The sequence below is a fragment of the Musca autumnalis genome, unplaced genomic scaffold, assembly GCF_047663935.1.
Source record: "Musca autumnalis isolate F117 unplaced genomic scaffold, ASM4766393v1 scaffold_4, whole genome shotgun sequence".
Classification (NCBI taxonomy): Eukaryota; Metazoa; Arthropoda; class Insecta; order Diptera; family Muscidae; genus Musca; species Musca autumnalis.
In genome coordinates this window covers 145872413-145892473 of record NW_027411977.1, presented here as the reverse complement: position 1 = coordinate 145892473, position 20061 = coordinate 145872413, and the positions used below count along the sequence as shown (strand labels likewise).

General features: G+C 33.5%; 1 protein-coding gene across 7 annotated transcripts in view; it reads right to left on the bottom strand.

Annotated features, from left to right (window-relative positions):
* MCU (mitochondrial calcium uniporter) overlaps positions 1–20061 on the bottom strand; it is a 304006-nt gene that overhangs the window by 9631 nt on the left and 274314 nt on the right. For all 7 annotated transcript variants that reach the window (XM_073984268.1, XM_073984265.1, XM_073984266.1 and 4 more), the window contains one exon: positions 23–254. In XM_073984268.1, the coding sequence (XP_073840369.1) occupies positions 23–254 (232 nt within the window). The remainder of the gene's footprint in view (positions 1–22; positions 255–20061) is intronic.

Sequence of the window (20061 nt, the reverse complement as noted above, 5' to 3'; positions counted from 1 at the left end):
ATTTCTTTTCTTCCAAACTTACCAAAACGGTTCATCCATTAGACTTTCTATGTTACACGTTGATGCTATTCTAACGCCAGACTGATTTAGAATTGTGGCACGATCAATACCTCGATCTTCTGTTTTCAGCATATTAATAAGATCACCTACACGATGTGAGACTGGTTTAAGGGCAAAACGACATTTTTCATTTCTGCTCGGAAGAGGTATTGTAAGATGTGGCAAGCCTTGAATATATTCGACGGAAACGTCTCCTGAAAAAAAATAAACAAGAGAGTATTGGAATATTAAAAATACAAATGAAATATATTTTCGCCTTTAAAATAATAAAAGATATAAAATAATTTTGAGACTTTTTAATCTTCATCCTCATGGACATTTTTGGATTACCACTGACATCCAAGAATCTCCATGCGAGACAAACATATACTACCTCGAAAAAATTACAGAGTTTTCAAGATGTCACAGGATGAAATAAGATGTACAAGACAGTGTTGCCATACTTTTAGTAAAAAAGCGATAACGATTCGAACGATGTTTGGCACAGTGCTACATTGATTAAAATAAATCTGCAATTTTTATAGAAAACTCATGTGTCGGAAATTGCGAATTTTCAGGAGAGCAAAAATAAATTTTTCCACATCGACTTATGCTTCCTTATCAGATAAAAAAACAGATATGTTTTAGAGACTGAGGATTTACCAGGAACCAGAAAAATATAATCTGAAGTAATCATTTTAAGCTAGCTGAACAAGCTTACAAATCAAATTTTGTTTGAAAGTTTGACTTGAAAAATATTGATAATATTGAAAGCCTACAAAGAAAAAATTAGATTGTTTAATTAAATTCTTTTCTGTAAAATGACCTTATTTATTACACACACATTTATATTACACTTGTTGTTCAAGATCGCTGGTCAACAATCTAGAAAATAGTTTCTGTTGCTTTACTTCTTGTCGTATTCTTAAAAATATGAAGAAGTATAGGCCAAGTTTCGTTGCGTTGAGTCGCTCTTTTTCTCTCTTTTAATTACAGTTTTGATTAAGGTTTTGACTTTGAAAATTAAATTTCTTTAATTGCTCTTGCCATGCAGTCGAGTACGAAATTCGCATGTCTGCGGGCTTTACTGCTAAGTGAATGATTTTGGTTTTTGTTGTTTACTTGGCTTGTTGATGGCAACTGCATACATATGTATGTAGGTATAATGTACATACAACATTTAACCATGTGGGTATGTGGGTAAGTAGTTAAATGTCGTTTCTAATTTCCACTCCTCCAACTTGGCGTAACTGAAGATGGTGTTTTCAGAGCTAGCTAGCTGGCGGACGGACTAGCTGACAGTTTGACTAGCTAGTCGAATATGTAGTACACACACACTCAGCCATGTGTGGCGAATGGAAATTGATGGGCCTGTTGAATGTGGTACTATAACACATTTTCTTCGGATGTGTGGTGTTCTCCCCGTGTGCAGCAGCTACAGAAAATGGCTAAGTGCATCTGCCGTTTAAGTCGAAATCTAGCCAGCTTTCGTATTCCAAGTAATTATTATTTTCATGCAGTTTAAGATTTCTGTTTTATTTGTTTTATTTTCGTCGTGGCTATAAAATGCTTAAAGTTTTTGTTTCTTTTATAATCATTTCTTCGAACATGCACCAACACCAGCAGTTTCATTAGCGACGCCAATACGGCCGCCAGCCTGGCCTATTGGGCGATGATTAAACGGAAAATTTTATTAAATACAATTTAAGTTACTCAGTTAACTTTCAGATTTTCGCGTTTACAGACGTTTCTTGTCGTAAGCCAGATCGTTCGTCAGTTGTTACGGGACAAATTTGGAAGCATTCGAGTTCTAGAATATTAAACGGTACATGCTCTTTGGGAAAAACAAAAAGAAAAACTATGCAACATCTGTATAAACATCAAAATTTTCATATATTCAAATGAAAAGTGAAACACATTTATGCACATACAAGCCCAAAAGAACTGCATACATCCATCCACAAATACAGGTGTATGTGTACAGTTATTTACATATGAATGCGTAGCTACATAAACACATAAAGGATATATTTGCGTATGTATGTATTAAGTGAACAAAGTGGAAATGGTATATGAGGATAACGTCCAGAACAAAAAAGGGTGAATGAGAGAGGTGTGAAGAAATCAAAGAGCAGCTGAAAACAAATTCCATCTCACTGAAGGCAATGCATGTTGTAAGAGTGTTTGTAATAGTTAAATACATATTTCCAAAAATTCCAAACACAAATACCTTCTAGATGTTGAAATTAAATTTTTGTGTTTCATCTAATATGTCTTTGAACTGTGACACAGGAATGCAAGTTTTAGTATTATTTGCATGAGAAATTATATTACATTATGGAATATTTTACATTCTATTCATAACAAGTTGGGTAAGTTACCAAAAAAATTTCTAAATCCAAACTAAGTTTTTTTTTCGGAATGTGTAAAAAAATGACAAAATAGTGGAATTGTTATTTGTATCTGTATGCACATAAAATTGGAAATGCTCATCACTTTATAAATTCAAATCTGATGTGAGCCCTGCTCTTCAAACGGTGCACCTTAACTAACTTTAATATGGAAGGTGCTGGGAAGTTTATGCTGATTAGGGTGTCCAAAAAACCGGTTTTTCCAAACAAAACGGTTTTCGGTTAACCGAAATTTTCAACTTTTCCAAAAACCGGTTTTCGGTTTTCAAAATTTTTCAAAACCGGTTAATCGGTTTTAATCGGTTTTGCAAAATAGGTAGAAAATTGATCATAATTGGTAAATATTTGATTAAAAATGTGCGGAAAGGGGTAAATTAAGTATAACGACTTCGTTATTATATAATTATCTCATAATATACACGTTATTTCATATTCAACATCGAAGTGGGGACAGGAAAATTTAGACCGAAATTGTGCTCTAAGAATAGTAAAAACCCTTATAATATTTGTTCCACAAACATCCCATAAGGGACATGGGAGACTTCTCTCATATCAATGAGTGTACACCGATTCATATTAGCTCAATGATATGGGACCTACAGTTTATCGCCGAGTTCGAACGGCTTGTCTAAAACACCACTTTTGTAGAGAAGCTTTACATGGCTGAAATACTCCGGAAATGTCGCCAACATTACTGCGGGGAATTTCTTCGTCTACTTTACTAATTAAAAAACGTATGAGTAACGTCATTCAAAGTACCTTGTGATATTACGTGTGCGCAGTTGTTTCATAGATCGTTCAGTTGAACAACTATACATTTTCACAAAATATTTTTCAAATTTAAAGGTATCTGACATTTACAACTTGTCTCGTACCTTGTGTTAGTTAAGTTTAGTTTACTTTCAAGAATACAATTTTAAATAAATATTATAAATATTAATATTTTTTTAAAACCGGTTAACCGACACAAATAACCGGTTTTTTCGGTTAACCGAAAATGACGTTTTTGGTGAAAACCGGTTTCGGTTTTGTAACTCAAAACCGGGTAACCGGTTAACCGGTTTCGGTTTTGGACACCCTAATGCTGATTTTGAAACTACAATGTTCATAGATGAGATAAAAAAAAAACAAAACAAAAAAAAAATCACCCGGGGTATTTTTTTGTTTTTTGATTTTTCTCATCTATTAATATTGCTGTTTCAGAATCCGCAAAAACTTCCCAGGTAAAAGCGGCTTTAAAGTTAGTTAAGGCAAACCTTGCATGACATCGTTTTATAAGGATGCGATACAGTCAGTGCATTGTCCCATTTTGAACTTCTATATCTCAAAACTGGTAACACCTACGAAAATATCAATCTTGTAGAGAATTTTCACAGCTACAACATTATCTCCAATTCCATTTCGATTGGACTTGCGGTTTCCAAGCAAAATCGTAGAAACCTAAAAAAACCTTAAAAATGTGAACTTTGACCTCGATTTATTTGAAAATCTCTCCGGCAATTCTTTTTTGTTTTTTCTCATCTATGAACATTGTAGTTTTAGGATCCGCAAAAACATCCCAGGTGTAAGCACCTTTCATTTAAAGTTAGTTAAGGCGCACCGTGTTCACTAAGTGATAATTATACCCTACACACTATTGTGGTAAAGGGTATTATGTCTTTGTGCATTTGTACGAGGGATGCACGATAACAACCTAGCCTAGGCAACACTGTGTGTTGCCAGCAGCCATTTAACATTTCCAGTTTTTAGCCTAAACGTACTTAGGACAGATTGACATACGACAATGTGTCGTGTTGTTTACATTGACTTGAAAAAATCAATTTGCAAAACAAAAATGGAATTTCTTGTGAACATTTTCGTCCGATCATTTTTCATAACTTTCATGGCAAGAATGCGTCTATAAAATCTTAAATCTTTGTATATCGATAAAGGACGATCCTATGGCACTATGATAAACTGGTTTAATGAATTCAATCGTGGCTGACACTCGTTAAAAAACAAAGGTCGTGATGGTCGTCCAAAAACGGTCATGTGTCAGAAAAAAATTAAGCCCTGCGTGAACTGATAATGTGAAATCATTACACGCATAAAAAAATATTTGTCGCTTTTGTTGGAACAACAATATCTATTTTTGTTCCAACAATTCATTTGTTTTGTTCAAGCATTGAAATTGTAACCAAAAATACCATCGTTTGCTCCAAACATACAAAACTAAAACAACTTGCGAAATTCCTCAATATTGTAAAAATTATTGACAATACCTATGGTAGGAACTATTGTAATCTAGAATTTTCACAAAAACTATTGTCAGCCCAGACAACCTGTTACTGAAATTTTTGATTTGATCGTATATAATTCTTGTATACACTTTCCACACAACTTTGGTATAAATGTCACGTTTAATATTGTGAGCATTGGCAAACACTACACATGGTAAGGTTTTGCCAGGTCTAACTAAAAAGGCAACAAATTGAATGAAGAAACATAACTACTCCATTGCGCCCATCCTCCAAGCACCTACCCCAATAAAAGGAATACCATAAAACCACAACAAATATGAAAAGAAAACTCAAATTACGACCAAAACCCTTCTCAGACTGTGGTTAACTCAAATATCAGAGCACAAAGAAGAATGAGAAAGAAGAAACAAATAAACACCAGAGTCTCATGGTGTCCCAGCAAGCATTTGTTATCGCCCATCGCAGTCACTCCCAGGCGGTAGAAATGCACATCCGCGATCTCGCATTCAAATTGAAGTAGACACACCGTTCGGGAAGAAATGAACCACGTCCACGACACTACTTGTAAATGCCGCTTTCGAGACTTCCTAGAAGTACTTTTAGCGATAAAATTGGTTGTGACGAAAAAAATTTTATTTATTATTTATTTTTTTTTCTTTTTACTTTTTTATTATTCGAATTATTTTCCAAGGTACCCAAGGTTTTAAAGAACTATTCTTAGTTGAAATTGTCGCCTACATTAATGTTGCAATTTTAAAAATGTGATATTGCCTGGCCTGGGAATCATACCCATGACGTTAAGAATGCAAAGCAAACATGCTAACCACTGCACCACCGCACCGTATAAACATCGGATAGACTAACCCCCAGTTTTTGTAAAAAAATTTATTCTTCTCACACGAATTGTCAAATTTTGTAGATCGATTTACTCGCCTTAACGCAAATGTAGAGCGTTGATTTTTAAATGAGGGATTCTTAACGATATATGGATCGGGTATACGAAAAATTAGATGTGTATGTCTTCTGGAGGCTGAGCTATGAAAGTCTAAATTATTACGAATATAGACGAACGAACAAAAATAAGTTACAAAAACAGGGGGTAATTTCTTATATTAGTTCAAGGTTGTACACGCCTCAAATGAACGTAAACAACGAAGTGTCTGCATTGACCAGAGAATGTGTCTACCCACGTGCTAGTCGTAAGTAGTAGCATTGTTAGTGTAAAAAAGCAATAATAGAATTTCGATCTCCTTTTTTGACACTAGGTAGTTATTCAAGAAGGTCAAAAAGGGACAGCAATGCAATTGTTATTGTAAAATGATAAAGGATCGCTATTTTCTAGAATAAAAGGTTCAGAATGCGATTACTTCTGATAGAGGAAGTGAGAAACTCACTTCCAAATGCTGGCAGGGGTAACACAAAAAAAGAACAAAGATAAAATAAATGAACAAAGATAAGGGGAACTCATACAAACAAAACTCACCAAAATTGTTTTTTTTTTTCACCATGGCATCAAATACCGAGAGAAGAGAATAAAATTGTTGAAGAAAAGAGAAAAATATTGACCAGCAGGCAAAAACTATTGTTGGATATGACAAAAACAATTGTTGTAATTAACAGAAACGATTGTTGGACTCACAATACTAAAATATCTTTACAATATATGTTTTGCTCTTCGAATATTGTTGGATCAATGATATTTTTTTCTCTGCGTGTACATATGTAACAAACCGTGAGATAGAGGCATCCTTGGGCACTTCTTCTATCAGTATGCATTCGACATTCAATGAATACCGACCCCGCACAATTTGACAATCGTTCAAAAAAGACTTGTGCCAACGGTTGAACATTTGTTTAAAAAAATAAAATCGCGGCGTTTATAAAATCGTCACAGGTGAAGAATAATGGATCTATGCATATCAGTCCGAAACAAAACAGCCGGACCGATCAAGAAAAACGATCAAGAACAAATTTTAGTATATTTTCAGATTTTTTGACTATGGTTCCAAGATATCGCACCTTTAAAAAGTCGAATTCCGTAATAACTATATGCAATGAAATACTTAACTTCTTCAATATGGCTCCAAATAAAAAAATGATCTGAAATTATTTGGAAGTGAAAAAGGAAAGCCAAGGACTCGAACCCACATAGTCACCAAATTACGTTACCTGGTTTCATTGGTGGTAAAGCAAATCTTCGGACGTATCGACTATGTAATAGCTTCTCTGTCCTAGAACTTATCGTTTTTCAAATGCAAATGTGATTTTGTACATTAAAGCGGATACTTGGGTTCGAGTCTTTGGCTTTCCTTTTTCGCTTGCAAATAATTTCAGATTATCAAGCTTAACTCTAAACGAGAAAAAAACAAAAAAATCTTTTTTGGAAGTTTTTGTGCTCTTATAATCTATCTAAAAAATAGAAACAATTTTTGCACAGTAGACTTGGATGCAATTTTCGCGATTTAATATTTAAAATCAATTTTTATAAATGATTATACTCTTTGATTTTCTTGAATTTTTTTTGTATTAAACAACGAATAATTACAAAAAATTTAATTCCTATTTGGTAGTGGGATTAGAATAATTACTTTTTTTTCGAAATGTTTTAAAATTCGTCAATACAATGTTTCCTTTATATCATTGTGAAACATTTGCTATTTTACCAAAAATAAAAAAAATACATTTTTATACACTCCATCATGGCACATTAAGTTTGTTTTTTTCGTTTGTAACGCATTTAAGTAATAACTTGCGACCCTTTAAAATATATACATTCCTGATAAGGATAAAATTCTGAGTCGATATAGCCATGTTCATCTGTCCGTTCTGAGCTAGAACGATATATTTTTGCACCAGTGTGTCTTTTTGGCATATGCAGGTCAACTTCGAAGATGGGCTATATCGGCCCACGTTTTGGTATACCCCCATATAACGGTACCAAACTAGATCTAATTTGTCATTTAAGGTTCTCTGTGGTCACAAAACGTCTGCACCAAAAATTGTCAACATAGGTACATGTTATGATATAGTCCCCATATAACGGTACCTCCCGATATTCGGTATTTTGAGGATTTTAGCTACAATTTTGAACCAAACTAGCTGAAATTTGACATTTAAGGTTCTTAGCGGTCACAACACTTCTCCACCCAAAATTGTCACCATAGGTTCATGTTTTGGTATAGCCTCCGAAAAATTACAAAGATATATAACATACATCGGCAGATGGCGCTGGGGTTCTAACATAATGTTAATTTACAATATGGTGACATGAATTTATGTTATACTTGTTTTTGTTGTTGTCTGTTAAACACAAACACCCTCTATGGTTTAATAGTAAAATTGAACTGCATTATGCACTATGACCAATCTTTACCATTGTATGTCATTGCTTGTTATTCCATTTTAGTTAAGAATATTAATGACTTTTTACTTTTTTTGTTTTGTTGTTTTATTTAGAAATTTATCTTAAACATTTTAAAAACTGATTCATTTTTAGATCTTGAAAACGGTTTAGGAAGTATTGTTCCAGCTGGACAATAAACTTAATTGATTATCAAATAACTACAGCTCAGGTATTATAAGATTGGGCATCCGAGACGAAGATTAAAGTCAAGTTTTCCTCAGAAGATGCTTATTTAAATACGAAAAAGGATTTGAATTTGAGATATTAAATGGCTAAACATACCGCGGGCACAAACCATTCTTATATTCGCAAAATGAAGAAGGTTTTAAGATGTTTAAGATAAATTCCCAAATAAAACAACAAAACAAATGTTAATAAATGCAACTTTTTTATTATTACTTTTTTTTTTTGGTAAAATAACCAAATTTGCACAGTGGTACATAGGAAAGCATTTCTTGACAAATTTAAAAAAAAAATAGAAAAAATAGCAGTAATACAAAATATTGGACATTTTGCCTAAAAAGCTGTTCAAACAAAATGAAAAGGATCCCAAAGCGGTGCTAAAAAGTTTTAAAACACGTATGTACATATGTATGTACAGTAGAACGTAACGTAGCACTTGGGCACGGACGAATAACTATATTTTAGAGAAAATTCGTTATAGAGAGATTATTTTGTGTGAGAATTGCCACTTGTGCCTTAAAAAGAACTTCGTTATAGAGAAGTTCGACTGCATATCAAAATGAAAACGCAGGTACTGGTTCTGTTATATAATTCACTGACGTTTGCGATAATCCAAAAATTAACTTTACTAAAAATCACAAATATTTCTTGTTTATTCTCGCATAATTACCTGTTATTTCAATATAAATAATCAAAGATTAAGAAATAAAACTTTCAAACACCCATCTTCCTTTCTTTTGACATCACTTATCATCCTTATTATCAAAATCATTTACATCGAGAAGACATTGTTTCGAAAGGATTTTCACACATCAGTATTGTGTGTCTGTGTGTATTTGGTATGAACATAAAATCTATACCAAAAGACACAAACAAGTCTATGAGTAGCATCAAAGGATTTCAATATAATCTCTACATTGGCTGTCTTACAACCGAGGAATGAATAATGTTTGAACGTCACATCAAATAAGATTTTACAATTCAGACTTATAGCCAATGAAGACGATGTTGCTCTCCTCAGTCTGTCTGGTTGTGTTACAGTCAAAGTCAATTTAAGTTCAAAATGTATGTTTGGGTTTGTATTTGGTGAGTCTTTCATATGGATACAAACATAGCACATACATATACATACAACACAAATTGAAGACTTTATTACAGAATTTGAAAGTTAAGGGATAATTTGTAAAATTAAAAAAAATTAAATTTATGAAGCTGCTAATTTTATTGCATTAACAATTTATTAGGTAATAAACCATTACAAAAACATGAGTATACACTTAAGATGGAAACATGGTAAACAAATAATTGAATGTGTACATTTACAAAAATCAAAGTGGTAAAAAAATAAAAATCACTCGGTTTTAGGTACAGCTTTTTTGTAACCTTTATTTATTTCTCAAAGGACTTCTACCATGTTATTCCAACTTACAGCCTGTTTATGTTTGTCAATTAGGGTTATGACTTTTTTGACAGTTTTTCTCATATATGTAGTGAGAATAAATGAACGTTTGCCTATTATCGCCTAAAATAACATTCATTCCATTTTATTAAAAAAAGTTTCCGCACAAACCACTTTGAAACATTTTTTTTAAGAATTCTATGCCGTGAAAAAGTTTTTTGTTCAAAAAATTATTTCCTGTTGCACGAATGAATGATCTTTTGCCTATTAATAACTCAGATAACGTTTATTCCATTTAAATATTGAAAAAGGTCCCGCAGAAACCACTTTTAAATTTATGATATATGAAATATGTGTGTTTGGTAATGTCGTGTACCCATAAATCTTGTTTTCAGTTAAATATCTGCTTACAGTGATATAAAAAAAATTGTCCAAAGTTCTGAAAAATAACAACTTTAAAAGCTTTTTGGGCGGAAGCTTTTTATCGAATCACTTTATAATCAAGATTTTATGTAATCTTAGGTAAAAACTCATCAAAATATCATACAGAGATACGAGATTATAAAAAAGTCATAACCCTAATGTCGATACGAAAATGTGTGAATGAAACAAACCCAAACTTTAGTCTTCAAAATATTTATTCCTTTGCATTTGCTTCAAAACAAATCACAAATTTGAAAAACATGCATTCTTGCCTTATCGACATACATACACAGGCTGTTAGTATATCACTACATACATATAACTTTTATTTCCATATATGATTTCTTTATTTTATTCTATTCTGCAAGCACTGTTCGCCGCCATGTGTTCTTTATTTTCGAAGTGTGTGGTCTATCTATTCGTTTCCATTTCCGCCTTTTCATTTGTTTTTCTATTGGTTCCTCATTGGCTAATATCACCGTGCAACATTTTTGAGGTAAATTTGTGCAAACAATTTGAGCTGAGGATTTTTTGAAAGTACAGACCCAAACGACAAAAATCCTAGTTTGGCCCCAACTAAACATGGTTAAATTTTGACTTTTTAATGCAATTCTGGGTTATATCTCTGAAAACTATGTGAATTTTCATCTGACCTCTGAAGCAAATTTGTAGATAAGAGCAAGAATAAAATATTTAGAGAAATAATGAACTCGAAAAACTACCCAGCAAAATGTTCGATGCCAAAGATGACATTCAATCATGGGTGCAAGTGATCTAGCATGTCATCTTTTTAGCATCTTCATCGATGAATTTTATATGAGCGTGGACCCCAAAAGATTACGTTCTTTTCTGGATCCTAAGCATGTCATTTTAACCAATGCGTTGACATGTCATTTCCACCAATGCTTTGGCATGTCATTTTCACTAATGATTTGTCATGTCATTTTCACCAATGCTTTGACACGTCATTTTCACCCATGCTTTGACATGTCATTTTAACCAATGCTTTGGCATGTCATTTTCACCAACCCCTTGGCATGAAATTTTCATGTCTTGTTTGGAAAATGGAAATGCTGCATTGAAATATGGTTTTCATGAAAAACAAAACTCTTTATTAATTCAAACGAATTCATGAAATAGCTACAATTAATTTATCAGTTTAGTTTTTCAAAAGTTTACATCCAAAATTGCAATGTAATCACCACCGCTGCAACGCAAAAGATTACTTCCTCCGTTCTCCGCAACTGATATTCTTTCATCTTACAAAAGGTTTTTTCAATTATCTTCCCATCACCAGTTCAGTTTTCAACATGGACTCCAAATGCACTCCTTTAAGTATTTTTATTTCGTAAATTACTTTTATTTTATAATTTCGTTATTTTATAACAACATTTTGGTAATTTATACTCTTTTGTTTAGTGACGGAAATATGTAGGTATCTACAACCCGGCTTGCTTTAGGGATCTCTACGAACAAAATGTAACGAACGGGGAGGAGAGACTTTTTATGGAAAATACCATTTATGCTTAATTAATTTATTTTTAATTGTTTCTTTCCAAAAGTAGTTTCTTCTTTATTTTCAGATTCTTGTTCCTTTTCGTTTCGGACTTTTTTTCAAATTCCAAGAAGCGAGATTTGATTGATTTCATTCTATGTCAGATTTAAAACAAGGGAACTTTTAAAATAGCAATGTGTGCAAGCCGATTCTATTTTTAGCTCGATGGTTGGGACTTCATATAATACCAATTGTTTAGAAGTTTTAGTTGTTTGATATGCAGGAAATGTAAGACAACATCACGACGACAGTTCTAACAACTTTGGCTGTTCCAGAAACTGCAAGAATCTACTTATTTTTACAACGTAACAATTTTTTTATGTTATCGGAAAAAATAGTAAAAATTAGTAGATTTTTGCAGTACTGGAACATACCAAAATGAAAATAAACAGGTGTGTAAATAAAAACACAAACATCATCTCTATTGGATCGATGGAATGGGTACAAATGCTGATGAAAAGATCGGATCTTTCACGACTTCCTTTGCATTGGTTCAAATCCTAATGAAAAGATCGGATCTTCCACGACTTCCTTTGAACCAATGCAAAAGATGACATGAAATCACGTCATCGCAAAGAACCCCTTCCGTCAAATTTTGCTGGGTACATTTATTATAAATATTATAAAATATCGAAAATTTCCATAATTTGTATACATATCGCACCATACATATCTCCAAAACCGTTTATTTTTTCTTAATGTTTTCTTTTGAAAAAATATTCGCTCTTCAACTCTTCAGAACATGTCATTGTTGCAAAATGCCTCTATCACGTTGTTTTCAGTATATATTTCAACTACGATTTAATAAATATGTCCATAATGTTCTGTAGAATTGCTGAGAACTTTATTTGGAAGATTTTTGCAAAAGGTTACTTGGTTCAATTCCAATAGTTTCGCTGATACTGACCAGAAATTCAGCAATTTTGAAAAATTTTCTATATTTTATCGATTTTATCTCAGAAACGATTAGGAATTTGCCATTGCTGTATTTGGCAATATTGTAGACCTAAACTAGTAGAACTTATCTTTTTAACAGAACACATAAGAAAAACTCCATCTAGGGCATGTGTTCTGTTAAAAAGATAAGTTCTACTAATTTAGGTCTACAATATTGCCAAAGACAACAATGACAAATTCCTAATCGTGTCTGAGATAAAGGCGCAATAAACGCAAAAAACTGTAGTTTTAGCCCATAAAATCCGAACTGGATCTGACAGGACAAAACCCTACTAGGGTTTTGGAAGTCTCAATATGCTTTCAAAAAATGCATACTAGAAGTTGTTTGTATTTTCAGTGTTGCATAGTGTATTAGTAGTTCTTCATTTCTGATTTAGGAAAGATACACGCAGAAAAATATGTGTTAGAAATATGTTTGGATTCAAACAAATATTTGTTTGGGACTGATTGCAAACAAATATATGTTTGCAACATTTTGTAACAAATCTCAATTTTATTTGTTTTTTATGTTAGAACATATTTTTTATGGGTAGAGAGAGGATTTTTGGCAAAGAGAGTAACAAAAGGGCTCTCGCGACTGCGGAATTCTGTTTTATAATAAAGAGCTGTGTGTATGGTGTCATAGAAGACGCAGAAGTGGAGACAGGAGGGTAAAAAAACATCAATAAATTTTTTTGGGTGCCACCGTGGTGCAATGGTATGCACACCCGCCTTGCAAACATAAGGTCGTGTGTTCGATTCCCCGGCCAGGCAACATCAAAACACTTTTCAACGGTGGCAAAATACCCCTCAGTAATGTTGGCGACATTTCCTGAGTATTTCAGCCATGTAAAACTTCTCTACAAAAGTGGTGTCTTAGACACGCCGTTCGGACTCGGCGATAAACTGTAGGTCCTATATCATTGAGCTAATATGAATCGGGGTGCACTCATTGATATGAGAGAAGTCTCCCTTATCCCTATGGGATGTTGTGCAACAATTATATATATATATATATATATATATCGTCTGCTCCGTCGGAAAAGGTCGTAAGTCTCTCTCAATAAATTTTTCAGGAGGAAGAAAAAACATTCCAGCGCTTTCTGTATTAAAGATTTTATTATGGTGGTAAAGGCAGTATTCTTCGTTTATTTATTCCGCTTCAATATCTGTACTTTGTTTGACAAAGTTCCGTCGCGTTTGGGAGATAATTGGATGTCTTTGGACTTACGACCTTTTCCTTGTACAGTTTTGTATTTTCGTAGGGACTTACGACCTTTTCCTACAATTTACGGACGTTTTTAAAATAAAATATTTATACTTTACAAAACATTGTGGAAGTTTGTTTTGTCCAATAATCGTGTAACATCGCGAAGTATTCGTCGTAGACCCCCTCCCCTTGCCATTTTTTCATATCTTGACGAGATAAAGCGATCTAGCTATGTGTGTCCGTCCATCCATTAACAATTGTAATAAAACTCCAGGCCTCAATTTTGGACCGATCGTCACGAAATTTTGTGGAGAGGTCGGGTGCCGACCCGAAGTGACCCCATTAGATGTTGGTTATGATCGAAAGGTGTGAAATGCACCAAATCCACAATTTTTTCCCGGCTTTGTAGCTATCCTGTAGATCGCAGTAATATTCCGATCGGAGTCACATTTTAAGAATGATTTGAGTTTAAGACAAAGAATAAGCTTGCAATTTAACATGGTGATGAGATAATTATTAGCGGGTTTAATGGACCAAAACTTTTGGGTAAAATCTTATATATAAAAGACAATGTGTGTATGTTTGTATGTTCCGCATAGACTCAAAAACGGCTGAACCGATTTTTTTGAAAATTTCAGAGAATATACAAGGAACTACCGGAGTGAAAATAGGCTCTATATTTTTTTGAATTTGGAAGGGGCGGGGGTAGGCCCTATTTTTTAAAAAAACGCTTTTTTGCTAAAGTTATGAAAATATCGGTCAGAAAATTAATTTGCGAGGCAACTGTTGTTGAATCTCCGACCCTAAGTACTTATTCCATTTATTTTTCAGATTATGTTCAGCGATGTCCCTTGGTGGAAGTAGGCTATATATTTTGTTGAATTTCGGAGGAGCGGGTTACACCTGTGCCCTATATACATATATAAAACTTACGAACGATTCCGTTTCCCGAATCCTGGCTACATATTTTAGCAATAAGACCCGACCACCCCCACTTTCTTAAATATGCTACAAATCAATGGAAATACCAGATGTCATGCATAACGAAGCTTTGGTCTTATTGGAAAGCAAGTGTTTAGATTAGAATACAACATACCGATAGCTATAGTTTCATCATGTATATAAGATACATTTTAAGAAGGTGGACACAGTCGGCATGCCTCAAGTCATCAGTTATTTGGCGGTATGTTAAAATTGCATATCGACACCAACATTTCTGGAGATTTTTATACCCTGCACCATAATATGTAGGGTATAATTAAATTTGTCATTAAGTTTGTAACATATCTATATATTCAGCGGAGACCCTATACATTATATTCTTGATCAGAGTAAAATTCTAAGTCGGTATAACCATGACCGTCTGTCCGTCTTTTGAAATTAAGATACAGCTCGCAATTTTAAAGATAGATCTTCGTGATTTGGTATAGAAGTTTCTATTACTTCTAGGGTGTTTGGTATTGACGCCTTCATATAACCCCCATAGAACGGTACCTCCTGATTTTCGGTATTTTGAAGGTGTGGCCACAATATTCCTCAGAAATGGCTGAAATTTGATATTTATTCTTCGTTTGGGGTTTTTTGTTTTTGTCTGCAAACCATGTAGAATCTTCAGCATGTAATGTCTTCCTGGCCTTAGGAAGTTTATCGTCAGAGCTTTCAGAATCACCGTGAAACCATAGGAAACTAGACCCATGACACCATCGTCTAATTCCATTCCAAATTCATACTGCTCTTTGTTAGCAAAACCATTATGTCTTCTTAGTTTAATTACATTTCAATCAATTATTATTTTAGAATCATTTAATAATATAAACATTGCACTTACCCGTCCGTTAGAAGGTATTACTTTATTCAATTCAGAATACAAACTAATCTCGTTATGTGAATAAATGTCCCTAGAGAAACCACAAACAGTAAAAATCTTGTTTTTTTTTTTACAAAATTTTTTTCAATATATGAGGTATTTGAACACATTTAGCATCCCAATTTGTATCAATGAAAAGGTCAGAAGTCCATCTTTCATAATCAGTTCGCTTGTAGGGGAAAATAGATTTTAAATGCAAATTTTCGTTGCAATATAGAAATTATCACATTTTTGTTCAAAAGTTTGGTCCAAAGGCTCCGCCAAATATCACCCGATTATCATCAAAAAGGTGTAGGCTAGTTCTTTACATTGTACCCCACCCATGGAAGACATTAAACATTATATCTGAACTACATTAGCTGTAGTATTCTTTTAAAGTATACATTTTCCTGTGGACTTACGACCTTTTCGTACTCAAATTTGTACGTTTTGTGGACTTACGACCTTTTCCGACAAGGGCAAAACATATAGAATAACGCGACATACTACCATTTTCTTTGTATCATACGACGTGTTTTGACGTGTACTATCATCCTGTAACAAAAACGCGATTTCCGAAAAAAGTGGACTTACGACGTTTTCCGATGGAGCAGTCGATATATACATTTGTCATATACATACATACCTACATACATACATACATATGTATATTTGAAATATGGATGTACCTATTTATTACATTATATAATCATTTGATTCCAGATGTCGATTTCCTGCTGATGATTTCAACTTTGAGGAAAATGTGTTTTATTTCAATACCAAGGAGAAGCGTTCAAGGGTGTTTCTATATAATTTTTCCTTTTTAAAAGTGCGATTTTTTATAAATTATGCCATTCAGTTTTTCTTTTATTAAAGTCTGTTATGTATTTCTTTGGAATTTTTTATGTACCTATGTGCATGTTGTTGCTTTTTTTCTATGCCTTTCAATAAACCACCTCCATTTATAAATGTGTGTATATGTTTGAGATAGCCAGTGAGTCTTACTGAGAGCAAGTGAGCATACATTTCAATGTGATTCACATTGAAATTTGGGCTCCCTTCCTCTCAGAAAGCGCCCATTGGTGCATGTGTTTGTTTTTGTGGCTTATGGTTTTGTATTTGTTTGCACCCAAACAAATATTTGTTTGCACCCAAACATATAATTTGTTTGCACCCAAACATATAATTTGTTTGCACCCGAACATATAATTTGTTTGCACCCAAACATATACTTGTTTGCAGGACCCAAACATATGTTATGTTTAGGACTGATTGCAAACAAATATATGTTTGCTGCAAAATATGTTTGGGACATATGTTAGAGAGGCCTTTTTTTCCTCCGTGTAGGTATTGTTTTGTACAACAAAAATTGGTGTTTATTTTTAATTCTACCTGTTAATATTATTTTGTTTAATTTTTAGTTGGAGTTGTTTGTTTGTTTTTGGTGTAGTATTTGTACATTAGAGAGACCCGAAAAAACAATTTTTTAATCGGATTTCCTACCCCCTAAATTTTTTTCCCCAAATTTTGACCCAAAAAAACTTATATATAAAATTGTATGACGATCGGTTAACGATAACCCGTGTCCCCTGACCGATCTTTAGTTTCATAGTACTTGGTATGGGGGCCAAAGGCAAATTTTTAGAAAATCGCTCTACAGGAAACAATTATTTTCAAAATCGATGAAAAAATCGTACAAAAATTTATAAAAATAGGGCCACATTTTGATATTGTTCCAATATGCATATATGTGCAATTATATGCAATTTGGGTGAATATACCGAATATTAATATTAAAGAAAAAAAGCATTAAAAACCGAGCCGCTTTTCATAAATTTTTGTAGGATTCGTTTTTTAGCCATAACAATGAACTGGTATTTTTTTTTTCATTTATTGATAAATAATTCTATGGGGGCAACCAACTTTCTTGTGGAAGACTAAATGAAAATTGTCAGCCATTTCGGTACGATATTGAGGCAACAACCTTCAAAATACCGTACATCGGGAGGTACCGTTCTATAGGGACTATATGAAAACGTGGATCTATATCTACAACTCAAATTTTAGCCATTTCGGTGTGATATTGAGGCCAAAATGCCGAAATCGGGAGGACCAGTTCTATGGGGGCTATATGAAAACGTGGACCTACATACACAAACAACTCTCTTCTGGAAGGTTTTATAGCTCTGTCGAAGACTAAATACCAAATTTCAGACATTTCGGTTTGATAACCGAAAATAGGGAGGGGCCGTTCTATGGGGGTTATATGAAGGCGTGGACAAATACCGAAAAATTTCTGTTGGAAAATTTTATAATTCTGATCAAGAATGTATGTTTGTATGTAGGGTCTCCGACGAATATTTCTATGTGTTACGAACGGAATGGCAAATTTAGTTATGCCCTCCATATTATGGTGGAGGGTACAAATATTGGTCTGAGAATTCAAAACTCTTTAGGGTTTTGCTCTTAAGACCAATCAGGACTATCAGGAATTTTCCATTCCCTACGTCACCCTACTGACTGACCTATTTACTGAACAAAAAAAAAAGCTATGGAAGTATTAACTTTTTTTCCAAAAATTACTCGATTAAATAGTAGGATTTTTTAAAATGTTTCCAGATATTGCAATTTAAAGGACAAACTTAATATATCCTCAATGCTTTCGAAGATTACAAACCAATTAAAACAATATCTATAGACTAATATTTATATTGATCCTAAAAATATTACATAAATTTATTTACATCTAAATTGTTTTGAAAAAATGATGGCAAATTGTCAGCATGCACCAATTATGGTCTAGTTAAGTTTATGAAATTTTAACCCCATTGGGCTAGTGTAAAGAAATATACAAACAACTACCAACAACACAAATAAATAAAAAGGTTTAAATATGCTTTAGAAAGCTTTCATCCATCTATGCAGGTTGGCTTAGTGTTGCAACAAGCCATAAAACAAATAAAAGCCGAGAGAAAACACAACTGACAAAAAACAGCATTCAAATTTTGCCACAAATCACACACACACAGAGGCTATTTTTAATTCAAAAGATACACAAAACTTCGTACAAGCATATTCCTGGCTATCGACAAAAGGACATTTGCATCGGAGAGGACACCATTCTAATGTGATAAGGGGGACCAAAGCAAAAGTTTTTAAAATGAAAAAATACTGTAAAACTTTTCTCATAAACTGAAAGTGTTTAACTGAAGATGGGTTGTGTGTACAAATAAACTAGTTTTCTTTGCTTTCAAAGCGATTATAAAAAGATTTATTCAAGTGTTATGTCAAAGCAATTTTAAAAGTTAAAAAAAAAAAAACAGCAAACAGCAGCATTGCTATGCTGGGGTTCCGAAGCTAATGTGTCGATTAAGATGTAAATGGAAAAAAAGGGGAGACTGTCAAGTTATCGTTTTATTTTTCAACAAAAAATAAAAAAGTTTGTTAATATTTCAAAATAACTCTGAAATAAAATGTTAAGCATAGTCACCGTCCATACGCAAACATGAATGACAGTCGGTCCACGAGGTGTACTTCGCTACCCAGCAAAGAAAACTCATTACGAATCTACTTACTGTCCAAAGGTATGTCGCCAGATACCTAAACTGAAGTGAAGTGATGTAAGGTCGTAGTTTTGGAAATTCGAATTAAAAACTGTTTTTAGCAGTAAAATTTAAAATTTACGGCGCTGATGATGTGCAGTGGTGAGATACTGCGTTTTTTTTTTTGGAAATCCAACATAAGGCAAACGAACAATACTTAAATGAAATTAAATAGCCAATAAAATATGAATAAGTATACAAAAATCCAGTGTTCATCATGATGTTTATATTTTATACCATTTCCGCATACGAAGTAGCGGGGACTTTGCCAGTAAATAAATAAACAAATATTGAAATTACCTAAACTCGGGAGGTACCGTTGTATGTTGCTATAAAGAAACATGGACCTACAGGCAAGTTTTGCTGGAGAAGTTTCGTGACCGCAAGGAACCTCAAATGCCTTAAATACCGAACATATGCGGGCTATTTGACAATAATGACAATTTTTGTTGGAGAAGTTTCGTGACTACAGGGAACATGAAATTTCACTATAAGGTTCAAAAAATATTGTTAAACCCTAAAAATGCCGAAAATCGGGAGGTAGCGTTATATTGGGGCTAAACCTAAACACGGACATAAGTTGACAGTTTTTAGTGAAGAAGTGTTGTAACCCCTAAGAGCTGTAAATGTCATACTACAGCTAGTTCGGTTAAAAATTATGGCTAAACAACAAAACACAACATTGTTCCACAACATCCCATACGGGACAAGGGAGACTTCTCTCATATCAATGAGTGCACCCCGATTCATATTTAGCTCAATGATATAGGACCTACTGTTTATCGCCGAGTCCGAACGGCGTGTCTAAAGACAC